The following is a 21449-nucleotide window of genomic DNA, read 5'->3' as shown; positions in this document are numbered from 1 at the left end:
TTATGAGCTTGTTTTGGTTGGTGTGGTCACAGAATTTATAGGAACGTGTAGAATTCGTTCTGGTGACAACTGGGAGCAATGGTAAGACTAAAGAAATAAATAAAAATGTGTGGCTCTTTCTACTTAAGATGTCGCGATTATTATGGTGTTATGGTGTAGCATTTTATTATCACAACTGAACGTGTATAAAATGATGTTCGAAAGCTGCATAGGATAGTTATTATTAACCTAGATGTATTAAATTTGTATGTGGCATCTGTTGTTGCAAACCTACGATACTTTGGTCCAGTGGGGGATTTTTGCAGTCATTTTATTTTATAGGAGATTATTATTATTATTATTATTATTATTATTATTATTATTATTATTATTATTATTATTATTATTACTAGCTGTACCCTGCCACGCGTTGCTGTGGCTCAAATTGGCGCAATGGAAAAAGTTCCAAAATGAGAAAAAGCATGTTTCTTATAGGTTTAATTTTCCATTTTGCATGGGTACACAGTTTTTGTTGTTCCATTTTCTTAGCTTATGTAGAGATATTCTGGTTTGGTGACTCTTGAAACGTAACATAAATTGTCCATGTGAAAAAAGTCAGTGTGTAATTGTAAGACCCACAATTGTAAAGATTGTTCCCTGTGCTTTGTTGATGGTTATTGTAGATGACAATAAAATTGGAAAGTGCAATTTGCTAAAGTGTAATGATGTATCCGGTGGAATCATAGGAATGCATGGAATGAAGATATATTCATCTGTGAAAGGTCCTGTTATGATTGTTGTTTCTATGATACTGTTTGTTATTTTTTTCACTGCAAGCCATGTGCCTTTGCAAAGCTTGGATTGGTTTATATTTCATAACATGATAATTAGTACGCCAAATTTCAGTTGCAATACATGCGGTGGCATCCCTGGCAAATATAGCTGTTTGATAATTAACCACTTTATTTGCTTTCACAACAGAGTCGATGGATTTGTATTTGACTACCTCACTTGGAATGTTACATTGAATAATAGCGTTAAGTTCGTGGGCGTCTTTGTATTGACCTGCAAGAATAGCTCATTCACTCAGTCAAGTGGAATTCTTATAATTTTAATATCTGCAAAAACCTTTTAAACTAACTCTTCTTTTGATGAAATAAAATTACAGAAATTACAGAAGGTAAAAGTCAAAGGATTTTACCCTTAACTCTGATCAGCTGGTACTTTTTCGTACCCAATTTCCCACAAGTGATGCAAAAACTTTTGTGCGGATCGAACAGTCTGCAACTGGACATGCATATTTTGAGTTAAGTTTAATGTCCTCACATGGAACATAAAATAAAGTATTTGAGGCAAGCATTTATTTCATCTGCTGATGTTGATTGAAGAATAATAGGTAACATTTTTCTGAAATCTCCTGCAACCAATATTACTACATTCCCAAATGGTTTGACATTGCCACACAAATCTTGCAAGGATCGACCAAGAGCCTCAAGTGATTTTTTGTGTACTATTGTGCATTCATCCTAAACAATAAGTTTGCATTTCTGCAATATTTTTCCTCATATTGGATGTTTTGGAGATGTCGAACATGAGATTTTTGAAAAATTGAATGTTTTAAAGTAGAATAAATAATTCTTCTACTTGGCAGCAAGGTCGCAGGTATTACTCATGCAGCATGGGCTAAGGCTATGTCATTTTGTTACCAAATGGCTGCCAAAATCAATTTAATTAGCAAGGTTTTATCAGTTACTTCTGGTGCTGTTCAAGGTGGCAGTAATTTCCAAATAAATTCTATTCTCACAGTCAGTAAATTAGGTGACTCAAATAGGATTTATCCATGTTTTGACAATGCTTTATTCACTGTAATTAATTTAGGAGACTAAAATAGGATGAGGGATTAGAGATGGACAGATAGAGAGGAAGATATATAGATAGAAAAGAAAAAGTGAGAGGAAAATAGAGAAAGAGAAGGAGATAGAGAGATAAAGGGATTGATAGATAAACAGAAAGAGGGGGAGAGTTAGAAACAGAGAGGGATGAGACAGGAAAGGAGAAAGATAGAGGGAATTAGAGAGAGATGGAGATGGTGATATAGAGAGAAAGATAGATTAAGAGAGGGAAAGGGAGAGATTGAGAGAGGGAAAGGGAGAGATTGATAGAGAGAGATATTAAGAGAGGAGGAGAGAAACAGAAGGTTTTTTTCCTCGTTCAGTAAAGAAATCTTTCGAGACCGAGGCAATTTTAATTTTTTGTTACTATCCAAAGTACCCCTTTTGGGGGGGGGGCTAGATTTTCCACACATCAGAAACCGACTGGGTTATCTGTACTTTCACCTAACAATTTAATAAAAGAAAAAGATATTGTAAAATTTGAATTTAACATGAAAATACTATTTTAAAAAATAGCACGATAACATAAGTGCATAAGTGCCACTTTATGTACTCCTTGGGCGTTGAGTTCCATGGCGACCATCATAATTATTTAATGGTCGCTCCCTTAGCCCCCCCTAGTCAAGGCTAATGCATGTGCACGTAACATTTTTTTTATTTACTTACGTTGGCTTAGTAACTAAACGATTTATTGATAATTTCGTAACTCTTAAACGCATGCCGGAAGATTTAAATTGGTTCATTGTTGTTGTAATTAAAAAAAAAAGTTTCATTCAACACAAAACCAAAAATTTACTAATTTTTTAATAAAAAAGTTTTTAAAAAGTTGATAAAAAAATAGTTGCCTATGTGCGCATGTAAAAGTGAGAAATTATTTCAATAATTTAAAAAACTTGTTTTTTTTTTGTTTTGTTTTATTTTTAGATTAGGTCCACCTTATAATCACCCCAAACCTCCTCATCTTAAGAACAGCTTCCGGAATAAACACCACTTTTGGAGGGGGGACTATTTGCAAAATTTAACTGATATTTGTTGTCAGCATACCCACCCGAAAATACTATTTAAAAAAAAGGAGGGGTTCAGTGCCCGTTGCAGAGAAGTTGATTTATTTATCAATAAAAGTCGTCATTTAAAAAAGAAAATTGTGGAGGTGGATCTAAATGTAAATATTTACCCAAAAATTTATCCCGAAGTTTATTACAAAAACGTTTTGTTTTCGCACTATTCAACAATTTGTTCATCCGCGCATGTAAATGAAAAAATATTTGTAAAAGTGAGAAGTTATCAGTAAATGATTTAGTTTTTTTTAATTTATTTATTATTTTTTTTTTTGCATTAGGTCCACCTCCACAAATGTTAAGAACGGCTTTCAGAATAAACACCCTAAACCCCTCCATGTTAACAACGGATTTCGGAATAAACACCATTGGGGGGATATTTACAAAATTTAAATGATATTTGTTGTCAACATACCCATCCGCAAATACTATTAAAAACAAAAGTCGATAAAAGTCGTCATTTAAAAAGAAATTTAAAATCAAATGTTTGTAAAAGTGAGAAATTATTAATAAATGTTTAGTAACATTTTCGGTGCTAATGCAGAGAGTGATCCGCGCTATTTTTTAAATCGTATTTCCACGTTTAATTAAAGTTTTATGATATTTTTTTTATTCAATTGCAAGGTTAAATTACAGAATAGGTACAAAACATTCTCCCTTCCCCATATTAAGAGTGGCTTTTTAAATAATAACGTTATTATTTCAGCACGGATCACTCTCTGCATGAGTACCAATTTTTCTTTTAATATTCATAAAAAATAAAACTTTTTTTCAAAATAAATAAATGTTTGGAAATGTGACAAATAATCGTTTAGTTACGGCAACGTCAGTAACTAAAAGATGTTACGTGCGGGGTGGGGGACTAAGGGAGCGACTATTTTTTTCTGCTGGTTGATATGGAACTCAACGCCCAAGGAGTACCAAGATGTATTTTTTTGTCAAATAAATAAATTTCAAGCAATGTTTGCAATAAATAATAGATAACAACTTCGTTAATTTTACGACTCGCTCCAGCATATTATAAACACCCTAACTTCCCCATATTAAAACGGCTTTCGGAATGAACACCCCCAACCTCCCCATATTAAGAACGGCTTTCGAGGTTATGAAGGGGCGTGTTTTTTTTTAACATGGCGAGGTGTGATATAACCGTTAGCACATCCGCTGTAGAACTTGCAGAGCGGAAACCATATTGCATGTCACTAAGAAGGTTGTTTCTGTTGAGGTGGTTGACTACTTCTTTATTTGATATGGATTCCAACAACTTACTCATGACACACAGGAGACTTATTGATCTGTACTGAGAGGGAGATGACTTTTCACCTGAATTCTTTAATACAGGGCATACTGATGAGGTTTTCCAGGGTGTTGGAAAGCACTTCTTAAGGCAACACTTAAACTGTTTTGTAAATATGGGGGCAAGTTCTCGTTGGAGATTTTTCAGTACTATAACTGGAATGCTTTACTGGAATCAAGGTTCTTGATTAGCTTGGCGACCTCACGCACAGATATTCGTATGTTGCATAGCGTGTTGTCTGTTATAGGAGGAAATACAGGGAGTTGATGGTCATTGTCGCATAGGGTAGACTAAGCTTCAAAGTTCTTGGCAAATAGTCTGGCTTTGTCTGATGCTGATGAGATGACCTCAGGTCCATTGATGATAGTTGTGATAGAACGCATGCTTCTGTTCAAGATCCTGTTTGCTATTTGCCAGAACTGGTGGGAACCAAGCCGCTACTCAGCTACCTTGGATGTAACAAACTGAGCATGTAGCTCTCTTGCATGTTTTATTACTCTTTTACAGTAGTTTCTGGCAGTCCTGAAAGCAGCTTTAGTCTCAGTACATCTATTACGTTGGTAGCTATGGAAAAAGTGATTTCTGTTCGCGATGGCAGCAGCACATTCTGGGGAGAACCATGGCTGGCTGTTAGGTTTTTGTTTGAATTTTTTGGGTGGTATGAATCGGTCTATGCCTACAATTAACCATTCGGTCAAGTCTGACACTATAGAGGACACATCCTTTTTAAACATGGAATGCAGATGTAGGTCAGATATGAATGTACGGAAGCTATCTCAGTCAGCCATAGAGTATCGATATACAGTTCGGTGGAGAGGTACGTCTGAAGACATTGCATTTCATGTCTATCTTAACGGATACAACAGAGTGGTCAGAGGATCACAGAGGAGATAGAACGGAACATGAACACAGCTCAGGGGAAGTTGTGAGGAAAAGGTCTAGAAGGCTTGCATATTGACCGGGTGTATCGAGCACACGGGTGGGTTCGTGAACAATCTGAGTGAGGTCATAGGTAATGGCAAAATCATGACAAAACCTCCCCTCGTCATCGGTTTTATTTGAGTGGGTCAGCCATTCCACGTTATGGACATTGAAGTCACCGCAAATGTGAATGTTAGCCAAAGGATGAGCAGACAGGATGTGGTCTATTTTCTCAGATATGCTCTTAAACATAGTAACCCCACTGTTGTGGGGGGCGATCGAGGGCAAATATAAATGCAGTGGTGTAAGCTAGTGCAACCCGGAAGCACATATAAGGTAAATTAGGGTTTTCTCTGGAGATATCCCTACCACATGGAAAGCCATCTTTGATGTAGGCACATATTCCATGCCTATGGCGATCTTGGGGATCAGATTTAGATGTTAAGTTGAAAAAAAAAAAAAAAAAAAAAAAAAAAACAACAACAACAACAACAACAACAATAATAATAATAATAATAATAATAATAATAATAATAATAATAATAATAATCTAACTTAGAGATATAATAATTCTTTACCAATATCTTGTATTACAATATTACAATCTTTCTTCCATAGTCAAGCCGATGGAGATCAGAGCTCTTCAGGCAATTTAATCCACTGCAGCGTTTATGTACACTGGTTAAAATTGTTGATAAACAGTAAAAGTGGAATGTGTAAGTTATAAAAAAAGAGATAGCAATTTTTATTCAGTGAGATACCTGTGGTTTATGTTGCTTGGCGAGTTTCTTTATATCTGGTACCATTGATGTTAATGATAGTCGAAGGTCTCCTCTTTTCACAATGTCAAGTCTATTGCGAGCTTTTGATAACAGTTGCGAAACACGACTTTGAAAAGATTTTAAACCCAAGTCGGTATAACCATCATGAGTAGGTCACTAAACCAAGTTTGCATATCTGCATGCATATTTTCCATATATTCCGCATATAATGCAAGATCTTTATCTTGCAAATCGCTGCTAACAAAGGCCAAACAAGGAAACTGTTCAAATGCACGACGCCTGGTATTATTCATATTCACTTGTACTAGAAATCAGATCGGAATCTTTTCCTTGGAGCTGTTTATTAAGTGAATTAAGTTTTTCAAATATATCTGATAAGAAAAACACATCACATCTATTTGCAAGCAGCTGTTCTCCAAGTTGTGTGTTAGCAAGAAAGGAAACAATAGAATCCCAAAGTACAATGAAATGCTGAAGACAATTTTCTTTTGATAGACATCTCACCTCTGTACGTAATACAAGCCGCTCGAACTCTTCTCCATTTTGCTTACATAATTCATGAAAAAGGCGGTCCCTGAGAGAATTTGATTTAATATGGTTAACTACTTGTATTACGACAGTTAGGGCATCATGCAAACGTGCACTCATTTCAGTGCTGACGGTGTATCACGCAGTGAATACAAAATACTTGTGGGACAGCTTTTTTAATTGTGCAATAAAACCTTTGTATCTGCCTGTCATCGAAGGTGCACCATCAGTAGCACAAGCGATTATATTTTTGAGTGAAATGTTGTTTTCCTGGAAATAAGTAACAATTTCAGCAAAAATCGTTTCACCTTTTGTGTCTGTCACAAGACTTCTAGCAAAAAGCATTTTCTCTTTGGGTCCTTCATCACTGTTAAATCTAACATATGCTAATAAAATTGCCTCATTATCTCTTAAAGTGGATTCATCAAGTTGAAGGGCAAACTGTTTCACTTGCAAATGGACTATCAATTGTTTTTCTACATCCTCTGCCATTTCATCAATGCGTCGTTACACAGAAGAGTTGCTTAAAGGGATGGAATTAGTAATTTCACTGGCATTTTGTTTCATAACTGACGAAATTATAACAGACACTGTTATAGTAGAATTACTGTTTCACCAACATTATGGAGTTTTCCTGCTTTTGCTATTTTGCTAATTTCATATGATGCCAGTAAACCATCACTCATTTTATTCACTTTGTTATTAAACACTTGAGACAGTGTTTTTCGAGCTTGAAAATTATCACGAAGTGTTTTAAAGTATTCTACTGGTTTATCTTTCTTTCCTGTGTGTTTCTTTTCTAGATGGATTTTTAGCTTAGAAGTTTTAATGCTATCATTTGAAAGTACATCCATGCATATGAGGCACATTGGTTTCGATTCATTATGTGGTGCTGGAATAAATTCGTAAGATAAATATTCAACGGAGAGCTGTCGGTACTTCTTTTTACTTGGAGTAGTCATGGGATGTCTGAAAAAACATTATATTATAGTTAAAACAACTTAAATTATTGAGAAAAACTACACAAAATTACGGTAGAAATTAATTTTTTAATAATAAAAACTATTCTGAGTTGGTTTTCCTCATGGACTACCAAAATATCGTTGTGCATCCCTATTCTGTTATGTTTTGCCTGTGGACCCAGAAATATTCCATGGACCCCTAGGGTCCATGTGGACCCAGGTTGAGAACGCCTGGTGTAGACTAATAATTAAGTAGTTCTGAGCATTTGATTTTGAAGGTCGGAAAGAACGCAAATAGATGTATGTGTAGAAAATGATTGTTATTGTCTTTTAGTTAGTTTATTAATTAATCGCTTTCTTATTATGTGGATCCTATTAATTATAGCTATTAAATATAATGATGAATCAGTTGAACTTTTCTTAATAACGTTTATTGATAACATCTATATGAATATATGAATTACTGGAGCAAAACGATCGAAACTAAAACAAGTATTAATTATATTTCTCAATTATTGGCATGTAGGTTTATAAATCTGTGTTATTTTAGCACGTCATGTAATTATTCAAGATGTTAGTTAACAGTTGATTATAACTTCTGACGTTAAGGTAACATTATTAGTGCAGATAATAATGATTAAGAATTAACCTATAATAATTACCACACGCGAGAGAACGAGACTATTTTTTTTCTGGAATCTTGGGAAAATGAACATAAAATTGCAAATAATAAATCGAAATAATACGATTAGTGATTAAACTTAGTTGGATTTGTTTAAAGCAAAATAAGGTTTCTCTCCATTAAAAAAACAATTTCTATACAAAATTCGATTTACCGTGCAGAAAATATAAGAAAAATATTTTCTCTAATGATTGTATTCGTAATTGAGTTTGATGTATTTACTCCCATAACGTGTTGCTTATGTATTCATTCAGAAAAGAATCAGTGATGTTTATAAACAAATAAAAAAAAAAAGAATTGCTCGTTGTATTGCTATTACTTTTTCTTAGTAAACCTAATTTGCGAGTTACAGGCATTCAGTGTTTTACAGTAGGCATTAACGAAAAAAAAAAAATGAAAAGTGTAAAGCGAATCGCTTGTGGCTTGTGCGATTGTATAATTAATAAACATTTAAATAAATAATTTCATCTACATTCGTAGTACGGTTGTGTTTGGGCATCTATATAATTTGATTAGCGATTTCTCTGTGAACATGTAATTAATTTCGTTACCGCAATGTTATTATATGGTAATAGTAAATTGACGTGCAATGCATACAATTTACATTTAAACGTTTATCGTAAATTTATGAAAGCGTCTACAGACTGATGAGGATTAAAATTAGGTCATCCTTGTCAAGATAAAATACGTGCACCCTATTGTAAGTATTTGTTGATATATACCTTTCTGAAAAAAATATATGCATTAATAAAGCTGTATTATGTATGCTGTCACAAAATTATATATTTGCTGTGGTCTCAAAAATGATGTTTTTTTTTTTCTTCCTTTGAAGATTGAAATGCCGGGTATGGGGCAAACCAGCTGCCAACATTACCCCGCTTTTTTATTGAAACCAACCGAGAGCTCTTTTTAGTATCCTCGCTGTTCCCTTAAATGCATTATAGATGGCGTTATAGCTATTGAAGTCATATTTGACGTCATAACAAACGATGTAAAATTTATAGCAGATATGTTTCAATCTGGAAACCCCGGATTTTTACAGCTAGTTATATATATATATATATATATATATATATATATATATATATATATATATATATATTAATAAATAGGTTACTGTTTAAAGCACTGTCAATATGGAATGAGCGTTTTTATAAAAAAATAGTTTTCCTGGTGAAGAATCGGTTATTACTCGAAATAGCGAATTCACTTTTAATAAATAAGCATGTTTATTTATTGAACATTCTGCAGATTTTGTTATTAAAACACTTAAATTTTACCTTTTATTATACATATATATATATATATGTGTGTGTGTGTGTCTGTCTGTCTATGTTTGTGTGTTTCCGTGTGTGTGGTAGGGGTTTACAGTAATTCAGGTGTTACCTCTACAGACTGTATTGTGTTTATAGGCAAGCACTTATACCTATTGTTTTTACGATAAGAATTAATATAGAGGGATAAAAAAGTGTATAGCAATGCATGGAATCTAGTGTTGAATGATTTGACGTATAGAAACATGGATAAACGAAGGTCTTGTAAAGTTTTTATCTTTGCATATCCATTTTTTAATCACAAATACAAATAAGTAAATCTGGATTTACTGTTTCAGATAAACGAGTTGTATCCTTGTAAACTTTATATGTTAACTATTTTGCATAAATTGGAATTGTTAATTTATTTATAATTGACAATTACATAATTTATTAATGGTACAAGTAGCAACTTATGTACGATTGGCACATCCCTACAATATTTGATTACATCAAAGAAAATCAAAAATGAAAAACTATGAAAACAAACTAAACAATTAAATTAAAATTTAAAAAAATAAGAATATTAATAAATGAAACAAATTAAATATAATTGAAAATAAATACATTTTGATGTATACATTATAAATATAAGAAAATAAAATCAAAACAAAATAATATATATAAGTAAGATTAATAATAACAAACCGTCATATTAAGGTGAATTATATTAAGAAATGTAAACCATGTTACTATTATATAAAAGACATATGAGAAATAAAATAATATATAATAAAACTAAAAAGATCAATATGAAATAAAAACGAGAAAAGAAAGCAATATATATAAAATATTAAAATAAATATAATCATATAATAAATGAAATAAATTTATATTTAAATAAAACCATTATAAAAACTGTACGTAACAAATAACATTATATGAATAAATTATATAAATAAAAGCAATTTATTTGAGTAAATTACAAAAAATATAGAGCGCGTCTCTATGAAAACGTCTCTGTTGTTAAGACATTGCTTCGCATAGTTACCATAAAGATCCCGATAATTAAAACTAAAGAAGTGCTAATAATAAATAAAATAATATAAATAAATGGATAAATGAGAAAACATAATATATTAATACATAGAAAAATTCACTTCTAAGGAAATATACTCATGTGTCACAACGATGAGAATAGACAAACGAAGTTGAAAAAGACGATTAACACAATAAAGTGTATTTCTTGCCTAGATGAATTAACGAGATCGAAACAAATGCACGACATGCTAAACTGGAGATGTGAAACAAAATATGATTCCTGAATTTTTCGTTTTCAACATGCGCTGACTAAACACTACCTAACATTTCAGAAATTCTTGCTTTAGATTTTTAGTCGTATTGAACTATCTTGTCCTCTTGTGCAAACATAACAATATCATCGGACTTAACATTTATTCTAGCGAAACATAAATTCAGTCTAGTTCCAAAAAAGAGTGTATTTCTTTTCATAACGATTTTTTTTTCTGTAAAAAACATTCGTTTGCCATTAGAGACATATAACATATTTAATTCCTACCCTTCGGGATCACGATAGGATTTTGTAAATGTAATTAAGAAATTGACTTGGACTTTGCAAGATTAAATCATTTTTGATCGATTTAATTACTTTTGTAATTACAAGTATTACGCAAATATATATTTTAGTTGTAGTTCACTTAAAACAACAATATATTTTCTCTCTTATGAAAAACTGCGCATCATAAATGAAACAAATAATTATCTTAATCGATCAATCTTGGAAAGATTTATAAAATTGTTTGCTACACACTCGAACACACTCCCCATTTATGCTTATTACAACTTGTTCAGCATTACATTTCTCATTTTCGTCTCGCCCATCGAGAGCAAGATATGGGGAAATGATCAATTTTCTTAGACGGCCCAAACACATTAATAATATTAAAGTAAGTAAAAATAAATATGAAATTTTCATCGATATTCCCCAATTTGAGGCATCAGCTTTAATATAAAGCGTTGTTGTCATAGACGATAAACTTCCTGTTACATTGGTGATGTATAATCGTGTATACTCTTTTTGTATGTGCAGCACCAGCCCACAAAGATATTTATTCTATGAGCTTCTACCTTTCTGTCACAACAAAAATTTACGAAATAAACTTGTTTTTTTTTTCGTGAGATTCCTGGTGCCCTGCCACTGAAGCCTATGTAGACATATAACATCCTCTCTTCGACAGAGGAGAAAAGGCATAGTTATACAAAATGCTAATATAGAAATGCCACGACCTACGGAGGTTTTCTTAAATTTTCCATGGGCCTTTTCTTATTTTTCTGATGATATAGTAAAGTTATATTACAATAGAAAAATGCGAGCATGAAAGCAATATGATTAAGCTTAAGCATGGAAAAGTAAGGAACTAGTTGTTAAAACAGGAAAAAAAACAGAACAAGATATTCTAGTAAAAATATAATAAAAGCAGTAGTAGTTAAAACTGGAAAGGAAAGGAGAAAATATAATAAATTTATAACTTAAAATATTGCAACATTAGGAATTAATTATATAATGTTAAATTGAATTTTTTTTTAATTTAATGCTGCAATATTTTAAGTTATAAATTTATTATATTTTTTACTAGAATATCTTTTCCCTTTCTATTCAAGTTTTGACAACTAGTCTTTCACTTTTCCATGTTAAACCTTAACCATATTACTTTTCATACTCGCATTTTTCTATTGCAATCTATGATTGTTCCAGGTTTCCAATAAATTCACTTGTTCGTTGTTTAATTTCAGTCTTATTTTTGGCTCCATTAACGTAACATACACATATGTAATAACAATGTACGGCACTCAACTGCTTCAATAAAATCCCCCCAATTTTCTCCGTTTCATTCTTTCATTCTGTCTGTTTCACTTGTTATTTCTCTTTTCGCAACAACAGTAAATTAGTAGCAACACTAGTCGCTGGCGTTGCTGCTATGAAAATCAGTCATAAAAACGTCACTTGCCTCTTTACGTCTTTTTTACGATTTTGAACACCACTAAATTCATCATAACTTTTGTTTTACTGAACGAAAATTGAAATGTCTTTCACAATATGGCTGAGAAGGTGATCTAGAAGCTGTAATAATTGTTTGAAATTTCGGCGAAAAGTGAATGAGCGGTGAAGCTTTAAAACAGTTCTAAATGACTAAAACTGCAACTTAATCAATTAAAACATTACCGTTTTTGAAGAATATAAATTGCATTCCTCATATTTCATTTAATATATTTATATATATATATATATATATATATATATATATATATATATATATAGAGAGAGAGAGAGAGAGAGAGAGAGAGAGAGAGAGTCTTGGAAGTTGTTTTAACCATTTAAAATTATATACAAAAAAAGGTTATTTAATTTTTCCATTTTTGATCATTCTATTTAGTCCGTAAGTCATTTAATCTCCTGCAATTGCTGCATCAACTAGCTTCCCGAATTCACAATAGCTCTAATGTTATTTCAGGGATCATAAGTTGTCTACTATGAAACTTTTTCGGGTATTTAAAGACAAACACACACACACACATATATGTTTATATATATATATATATATATATATGTATATATATGTGTATGTATGTGTGCGTGTGTGTGTGCGTGTGTGTGTGTTGATTAATTTGGTATTTTCTTACTGTTTCTTCCTGTCCATTTTACTTTTTCTCGGAAAATTCTGAACCGATCTCGTTAAAAGTGAACACCTCGTTACAGAAGAACATTTCGAATAAATAGAAATGGTAGATGAATTAAAATCTAGACTATGCAGGTAATTGGGATGAATCAGAACGTGTTCGTTATGGTGGATAGGAATCTAGGTAGACGCAGCACGGTAAATATGCGCGTAGTTGCTGGAGATGAATGACTAGATAATGAAGCGATAGTATTAAACCTGGCTAGAATAGCAAGATGTGATTGATCAAGACAAGTATATTTGCAAGTTGTAAAAAGATCAGATATGTATGAAACAATGGGAATAATAATGTTTTTTCTGGATAAATGAGCACTATTACATTCTTTCATACATATAATTTATAGTTTTAGGAAATAAAAAAGTATTTTTGTATCAATAAATATGTAAAGTTTAGAGATATTTTGTGCACGTATCCTTTTTTTAGGTTATGTAGAATTACCTTAAAATACATTGCAATAATTCACAGAAACAATGGCACATTTGCAATAAATTTCGACTAGTTGGCTACTAACACATTTTCTCATACAGAAATAAATAAAACCTTTCGAAAAGCTTCAATACATCAGCAAAGAAGGAATTGATATCGTTTGAGAACAAATATTAGATGCAAAAATATGAAGGTTCAAATAAGGAATAAAGGATATTAAAGCCACAACATTTAATGGAAACCGGCTTTGCTGATAGAGGATATGTTACATGATTAGCCGTGGCCAAATGGTGAGCTTTCTATTCAACTGAATGTTATAATTCACTTCTAAGGAAATATACTTATGTATCACAACGATGGCAATACACAAACGACGTTGAAAAAGACGATTAACACAATAAAGTGTATTTCTTGCCTCGATAAATTAACGAAATCGAAACAAATGCATGACATGCTAAACTATCGATGTAAAACAAAATATGATTCCTCACTCTTTCTGATTTCTATGTACGCTGACGAAACACTACCTAGCATTAAGAAAACACGACCACATATATATATATATATATATATATATATATATATATATATATATATATATATATTATCATTTAAGATCGGAAAAAATGAATAATTCCGCTGTGTTCAACCAGATATGTCTGAATACTAACCTGTTGCCAAAGTATATATATATATATATATATATATATATATATATATATATATATATATATATATATACTTATACATATATATATATATATTATTTTTTATTGTTTTATTTTTTTGGTTTACTTGCCTCCCCATGAGAGTAGAATTAGACATGAGGTCAATTTTTAATGTGGAAGGAAATTACCTCCCCAAAAACGGGCACTTTGATCAATAAACAAAAATAAAATGTGTATCAGTCATGATTCTTGCCTGAATGTCAATATATATATATATATATATATATATATGTGTGTGTGTGTGTGTGTGTGTGTGTGTGTGTATATATATATTATGTATCTATATATATATATATATATATATATATATATATATATTGTAAGCTTTATTGATGTGAACAGTAGTTGCTCGGTGGAATTTGCTCTGTTCAATAAGCCGATGGCATATCTATCGCTTCAAAAGAATCCATCTATATTATAGATGGACTTTAATTTTCCTATGGATAATTTTCTAAAAGCAAAGGTAAAATAATAAAAAGAACACTTGTATAATTGAACGAACATTAAGTCACATTCTCATAGAGCAATTTACGATATGCTATCTAAAAGCGTGAAACAATAGACAGCCCTGTAATCGTCATATTATTCAGACGTTGTCAGTATTAGGTTTCGCGTTGGCGATTTAACAGATATTCTATGTATATTTTTCTATGGTGTACATTTTGGTTTTATTTTGAATAATATAGAATCTTACTTAAAATGAGATCGAATGGTTTTGTATTGTACATTTTTTATTTGGAAGTCATTTTTTCTGCTAATCATCTAATTTTTATGTGTACGAGTTTATTGACTTTAACAAAAACGTATCAAAAGCAGACCTATGTCTTATTACAGTGTTATTTGTGCAGGAGTTTTTTTTTAAGTTGGGAACGTCACTTTAACCTCATTATCGCTGCAGGAAATACTCACTCTTTTCTTACAACTGTATAATATATGTACCCCATGTCGAATATATTATGGTTAAAATCTTTACCTGACTGCATTTCACAAATTTCATCCCGCGTTTGCAGTAGCTAGGAATAACAAAACAATGAGAAACCAAAAATAAACAGATTGAAATAGGTTATCTACTTTACTATTAAAGCATTCAGAAAGGTGTTAAATTGCACAAACGTTGAAAACTTTTGTCGTCATTGAAAAGACTCACTCGATTTCATAGAATATTAGAGACAAACCATTCAATATCTATGATTCTTGCAAGACATCTAAAGAAAGACATAGTTTACTAACGTGGACATTTACTGTAAATGTGTACAAAGACCGGGAATGTAAGATCAGAAAGTTCTGGTGAATGAAACACCGAATCGAACGAAGAAGTAATCAATATTCGATCTGATTGATTGAATACTGAAGTGATTACGTGCAACGACACTGAAACGATCGGCTCGGAAATGGATTATCGGTAAGATCAGACGAATTATAGAATACGTACATGTAGCGACACAGGATCAAATATGGAATATTGTGACAAACGAAACGACCAAGAATATTGTGGTGACGGGGGAAATTAAACAGGCATTGACACAAAATCGAATGAGGAGGACGGTAATGGTGTTACATGATAAGGGCTGTCCCCTGTTCATGTAAGTATAAAAATAGAGAGATTAGTTAAAATGAAAATAAGAGAAAGCAGAAATCGAACCCTCGACATAAGTTTTGAAGAACAATAGGTTTAAATGGAATGTCCAATAAATTGTTAATTCGGATGAAATAAATAATAAATAAACTATTCAATTGTTAAAAGAATGTGGATAATAAAATATGGGTTAAATAAATTAGATATGTAGGTTGAATTCCTTTGTGGAAACAACACAAGAAAAAAAATAGGTTATTGGGAAATCAATGTCGGAAACGTGCAAAGTCGCGCATGTTGAAACACGTGAATTTTTCTCACGTGGCCGGGATGCATGGATTTCTCAATATAGGAAGTGAGAGTTAGTTGGTCGAGGAGACAGTCAGGGGAGACGGTCAGTGAGAAAACTCAGAGACAGGCGGACGTCTGAAGCGAGACGTCACTTCAGAAACTAAAATGTGAAACTTTGAATTTTTAATGAGGAAATCATGACCGGTCGTAAAGAAATAAATTCATCATGCGTTTTGTGATAAAGCTCATCTTTGTGTTTGTGATTTCTACAAAAAGGTAAATTGTATTGTTATTATATATCTGTGTTATAAAATGTCATTACAACAACATCTCTCTCTCTAAGATACAACATCATATGTAATAAGACAAGAACTCTCACTAAGACTCATATCTTTACTAATAAGAACTCACGTAACATACGCACACAAGTGGTATCGTCTAATACTAATAATAATAACAATATAACAATGGTCAAACAAAGGCATGTAAAAGTGATCGGATAAATCCTGATAAATCATAAGAATAACGTTTCAATAAGAGACAGACAGATGCCGGGAGGGGGAAGCCATCAAGACCAATGTCCGTGTAACAAGGAAATATAAAAAAAGTAATTTGCAAGCTAATAAGCGTGGTAGAGAATATTATGAACAAAAATTAAAGTAAAAAATTGCAAAGGAATGTATTATGAATTGTAGACATCTTTCTGAGAATGATGTAAAATGATTCATCTCCTTTTGTTCGTATGGCGTCGTCGTAAGGAAAGGTAAACTTGTTAGTTTTAATTCATATATGATGATGTGTAGCGGCCAACTCATAAATCATGCTGAAACTAAAATATTAAAATGGTAATTTCATTAAGCTTGTGTCATTAAGTACAAGAACACAAAACAAAGGGATTTGTGAAACAATATAAACAAGCCGGTCACGAACATTGTCACATGCACATGCTGCAGTGATGAAAAAGGCGAAAAAAGTATAATGCGTCAAGCTGTGTGCCTTTTTCCCGTGCTTTACTTTGTACGTGTATGTATAACACAGAAACAGAGAGAAGGGGGGGAGAAACAGGAAAAGAGACGGACAGAAAGAGAGCAGTTTAGGTGGAGCGAGAGGGGGTAGGGAATGATGCAGAGGGCGTGGCTCTATATTACTCTATAAGAATATTCTTTCTTTCACTTTGTTTGCTAACATATTACTGATAGAGAGCGAGAGGATAATGTTAAAGAGGAAGAAAAAGACAGAAAAAAGAAAGTATGAGAAACTGGAAGAATATCGGGCAGACAGCTTCAGAGGGTTTTAAACCTTAAACTCAGTGTAGTCAAACAGATCATGTTGACTTAAAGATATGGTTTTAAATTGCGTGATTTCTGAACTACTACGAAGGTGAGAAAGAGCAGGAAAAAAGGAAGAAGGGGTTGAGGATGTTATTTTGGACCGTTGAAGCTAGATTTTCATTCACGGTCATGTGGCAAACGGATGTTAAAGGAAAAGAAAAAATATTTAGTAGAAAAAAGTCCAATTAAAAACACAATTACTTAGGCGGATGAATTAAATTTTGAAGTATAAGCATTTACGATTTACATGATGATATTTGAATTAAAGTGTAAAAACATTTTGTTTTGCTATTTGACTTTGAGTAACATGGTTTTTAATATTGTAGCATTAAATGTATTTATAATTTCGATCATTGTGCTGTGTCTGTATTTATTTTATCTGTTGTGTCATCCTGTGAGTTTCCCTGTTAAAACTTTGGGATAGAATTTTGGAAACTTAATGCCGAAGCAAATTACAGCGAATATAAATGGAAATTTTGTCTTTCTCTATATTAATACGGCATATCACATACCTGATGTGCGCATAGTAATTTAATTATAAATATTCTGATGCAATAGAAGGTATTATTATTTTAGTGACCCAAGCGAGATGACTAATAGCATTCGGATATTATCTATTATTAAATGATAACGTTTAAATAGAACTGGTCTTATTGGGATGGGGAAAATATGACTGAAATTTAGTGATCCTTTACCTAGATTAAATAAGTAAATGGTTTGCAAGCCTCGGTGTTCATGATATAAATTGCTATTTCCAGATATGACAATCAGCCTTCAGTAAAAATACAAAGAATAGAGACTACACACGATGAGGCATATAGTATACATTGAGTATATTACAATGCAGGCTGTATCAGACAATATGACCAAAATTAATTATATACTAGGAAATCCATGAGATATGTATGACTCCCCTAAAAACTATATCTTAAATTATGAATAAGGAATGTAAAAATCAGAAATGTGTCTTAAGAATTTAGTGGCGAAGCTAGCGATAATAGGTTATGTAAATATCTTTTAAATACGATTTGTATGTTCGACTTAACATGCAGTCGATTTTAGTTCATCAACTAATATTAGTTAAATAATTTTCAGATAATTTTAAGCTGGCGAGTGATCAAGGTAAGATTCATGTTATTATAATTTTACAAATTCTGAATATAAAACTTTTTATTTCATAACATTCCCTTTTGTAAGATAGGAAATATATATATATATATATATATATATATATATATATATATATATATATATATAAGGCTTCCTTCAGTCTTGACAGACTATGGATACCCATTGTAAGGGTGTCTGCACGTGAAATTTGTGTGGCAAGAGTTGCGCAATCTCCAACCACGCCTCTCCTGAGTCAACATTGTTGCATACCAGTGGCAAGTTGAGGTACAAGACGACTGGAAACGATGCCGAGATAAGCGGAGAGCACATACAGCGTCTAGAATTCCCAAATGGTCACCCATCTGGTATTAGCCAGTCTCAACATTGCTTAACTTCGGTGATCTGACGAGAACCGGTGTGTCAACGTGATTATGCTATATATATATATATATATATATATATATATATATATATATATATATATATATATATATATATATATATATATATATATATATATATATATATATATATATATATATATATATATATATATATATATATATATATATATATATATATAAAAGCAAGCATAATGTAAACGATGACATGAATTTGTATTGAACGCATATACAACATTGGTGAGCATACTATTTCCACATTTAACTTATGCGTGATTGTACAAGTCTATTCCGAACAAGATTCACGTTGAAATGATCTGATTGCATTTTTCCCATGTCGATCAAAATTATTCAACCTGTATGTATATATAATATTTTTTTAAATTAAAGCTTTCTTGCTTTATAAAATGCTTTAATTATTATCAACCTAAATTTATGTTGTAACATGAAATATAGGGAGGGAAGAAACACGAAAGCGAATTATCTCTGAAATATTTAAAGAAAACGGCTTTAAAAATAAGAATTAATTAAAATATCAATTAATTAAACAAGAATAAGCAATGAAAATTTCATGAAAAGTTGCTCATTAGTTGATTTTTGCTATCTTTTTTAAACACGCTTTAAAAGTGCTTACTACTTAATAATGTAAACACGGTTTTAATTACGCATTTCCATTACTTCCGTATTCTGAGTAAAAATATAAAAACATAGTTCTTGTTTATTTGAAGTTTAAATAGTACAAAACCTATGGTCATTATATTAAATTAGATTGCAGTTACATCGGGTTACATATAAATGTTTAAATTTGTCGCGTAACCATGAAAAATACTGGAATAAAAGTTTGTGTTCTGATTGGTAATTCATCCAAAAGAAGAAGATGACGATTATTTTAGAGGAGAGCGGGAAAAGCCGAGAATACACATCTACAATTTTATTGACAATTAAATTGAATATATCCATTTAAAATATACATACACGTCTTCTGAAATCCTCTAAATATGTAAACTGTAAAATGTATTATGAATATGTTCCAATACAAGTGTGTCTATGGCAAAAACAAAAACAAAAAATAATTTCTCTCGGCAACCCTTCAAAAAAAAGACAATGATTTCAATTGCTCAAGGAACGTTGTTACTTTACTTACAAAAACCAATATGAAAATACTTACGAAAAGAAAAACGCAAATATATGGGAGCAGATATCTGATATATAGTTGTTAAAGTGCATATCGCATCCAGACAATGGAAATTGAAATTACGTAAAGAGTTCAAACTGGTAGAATAGTTAAATGCAGAAGTTAAATGTAAAAGTTATATACAATTCAGAGCTTTATTAGTCTCAATTAAGATGAAGTAAGTCGATTCTACGGGGAACATAAGTTATCGGCAAAAGTGTAACTTTTACCTTTTGCCTTATCTTGACAATGACCTTTGTACCTAGAAATATCAAAATAAACTTAGTTCTAAGACCACTCTTGATATTTCCTTACGTATAGTTACGATTGTCGTAGCGATGCAAATGTTAAGCCATTTATAAAACAAACAAATAAATAAACACAGTTACAAATTTGATTGAGTACATAACTATAACATCCTTGACAGCGGTAACAATTAACATTTGGTACAGGCTTAGTTTTATCATATTTTACCTGGATACAGCGTGACTTTGACCTGAATTTTAACTGGTTATATCTGAATTCTATCTGAGGATATTATGAGCTAGCCTTGTCTAGAAGTGTAAGCCATGTTTAGTTTCAGAACAGTTTCCGATGGTTCGTTTTTCTAAAGGTGACTGGTTTGCAGTAGACAGAACAGTTTCCGATGGTCCGTTGTTACACAAAAGTCCTGAGAGGTAACTTGTTTGCAGTAGACAGTTCCACAGAGCAAAATATACTTATCATGTCGAGACGGAAAAAAACATGCGAAATTGCTACAGAAAAGGTTTCATATTTATGGAGCAATTCTGGTTTCTGATTGGTTGGTAGCAGAACGTGAATTAATTCGATTCGTCAGTTCCTAGCAGCATCGTTTATAAATAGAATCGCCCGACTGTGTAGGATCATACCCCATTATGAATAAAAAATATCGCAACATCCCCCCTATTTTTTTTATAATGGGGAAGTCCCTTGTGTTTGTTCTGCTCAAAAAAAAAATATATATATATTCTATTATACATAACAAAAATTGGAGATCATTTGGACCTTTAAATTTTAGCATGTAAAAAGACGCCGTTTTTAATTGTGTTCAAATGCCAAAACAGATATATGTGTACAGAGAAGAGAAATAACAGAAATGGAAGGTATTTTAACCTTAAAAAGAGGTGGATATGTGAAAAAAAGTCTTAAATTTGATTATGCAGTTTTGTAACAAAAAAGAAAAGAAAAAAAACGCATACATATAAACAAACATACATAAAATAAGCATACATGCAATATGTACCCGTTTAAAGAGTTTTTTGTTTTGTTTTGTTTGTTGTT

The 21449-nt window shown here is 31.8% G+C and overlaps 2 protein-coding genes across 2 annotated transcripts; both read right to left on the bottom strand.

Moving 5' to 3' along the window:
* Nucleotides 1–6595: 6595 nt before the first annotated feature.
* Nucleotides 6596–6949, bottom strand: LOC145280413 (zinc finger MYM-type protein 6-like). Its single transcript, XM_080132157.1, has one exon. The coding sequence runs from the start codon at nucleotides 6947–6949 to the stop codon at nucleotides 6596–6598; it is 354 nt and encodes a 117-aa protein (XP_079988283.1).
* A 101-nt stretch (nucleotides 6950–7050) lies between these two features.
* Nucleotides 7051–7419, bottom strand: LOC145280397 (protein FAM200B-like). The gene has a single exon (XM_080132156.1). It carries the CDS (start codon nucleotides 7417–7419, stop codon nucleotides 7051–7053), a length of 369 nt encoding a protein of 122 aa, XP_079988282.1.
* Between the last annotated feature and the right edge of the window lie 14030 nt (nucleotides 7420–21449).

This window comes from Euprymna scolopes, chromosome 1, assembly GCF_053919585.1.
Source record: "Euprymna scolopes isolate OS-2025 chromosome 1, ASM5391958v1, whole genome shotgun sequence".
NCBI lineage: Eukaryota > Metazoa > Mollusca > Cephalopoda > Sepiida > Sepiolidae > Euprymna > Euprymna scolopes.
The sequence above is the reverse complement of the archived record's forward strand: the minus strand, read 5'-3'. Positions and strand labels throughout refer to the sequence as shown.

What these genes read in the sequence shown, in the direction of transcription:
- LOC145280413 (XM_080132157.1), bottom strand. Translation starts at nt 6,949, where the DNA reads ATGGCAGAGGATGTAGAAAAACAATTGATAGTCCATTTGCAAGTGAAA.
- LOC145280397 (XM_080132156.1), bottom strand. Translation starts at nt 7,419, where the DNA reads ATGACTACTCCAAGTAAAAAGAAGTACCGACAGCTCTCCGTTGAATAT.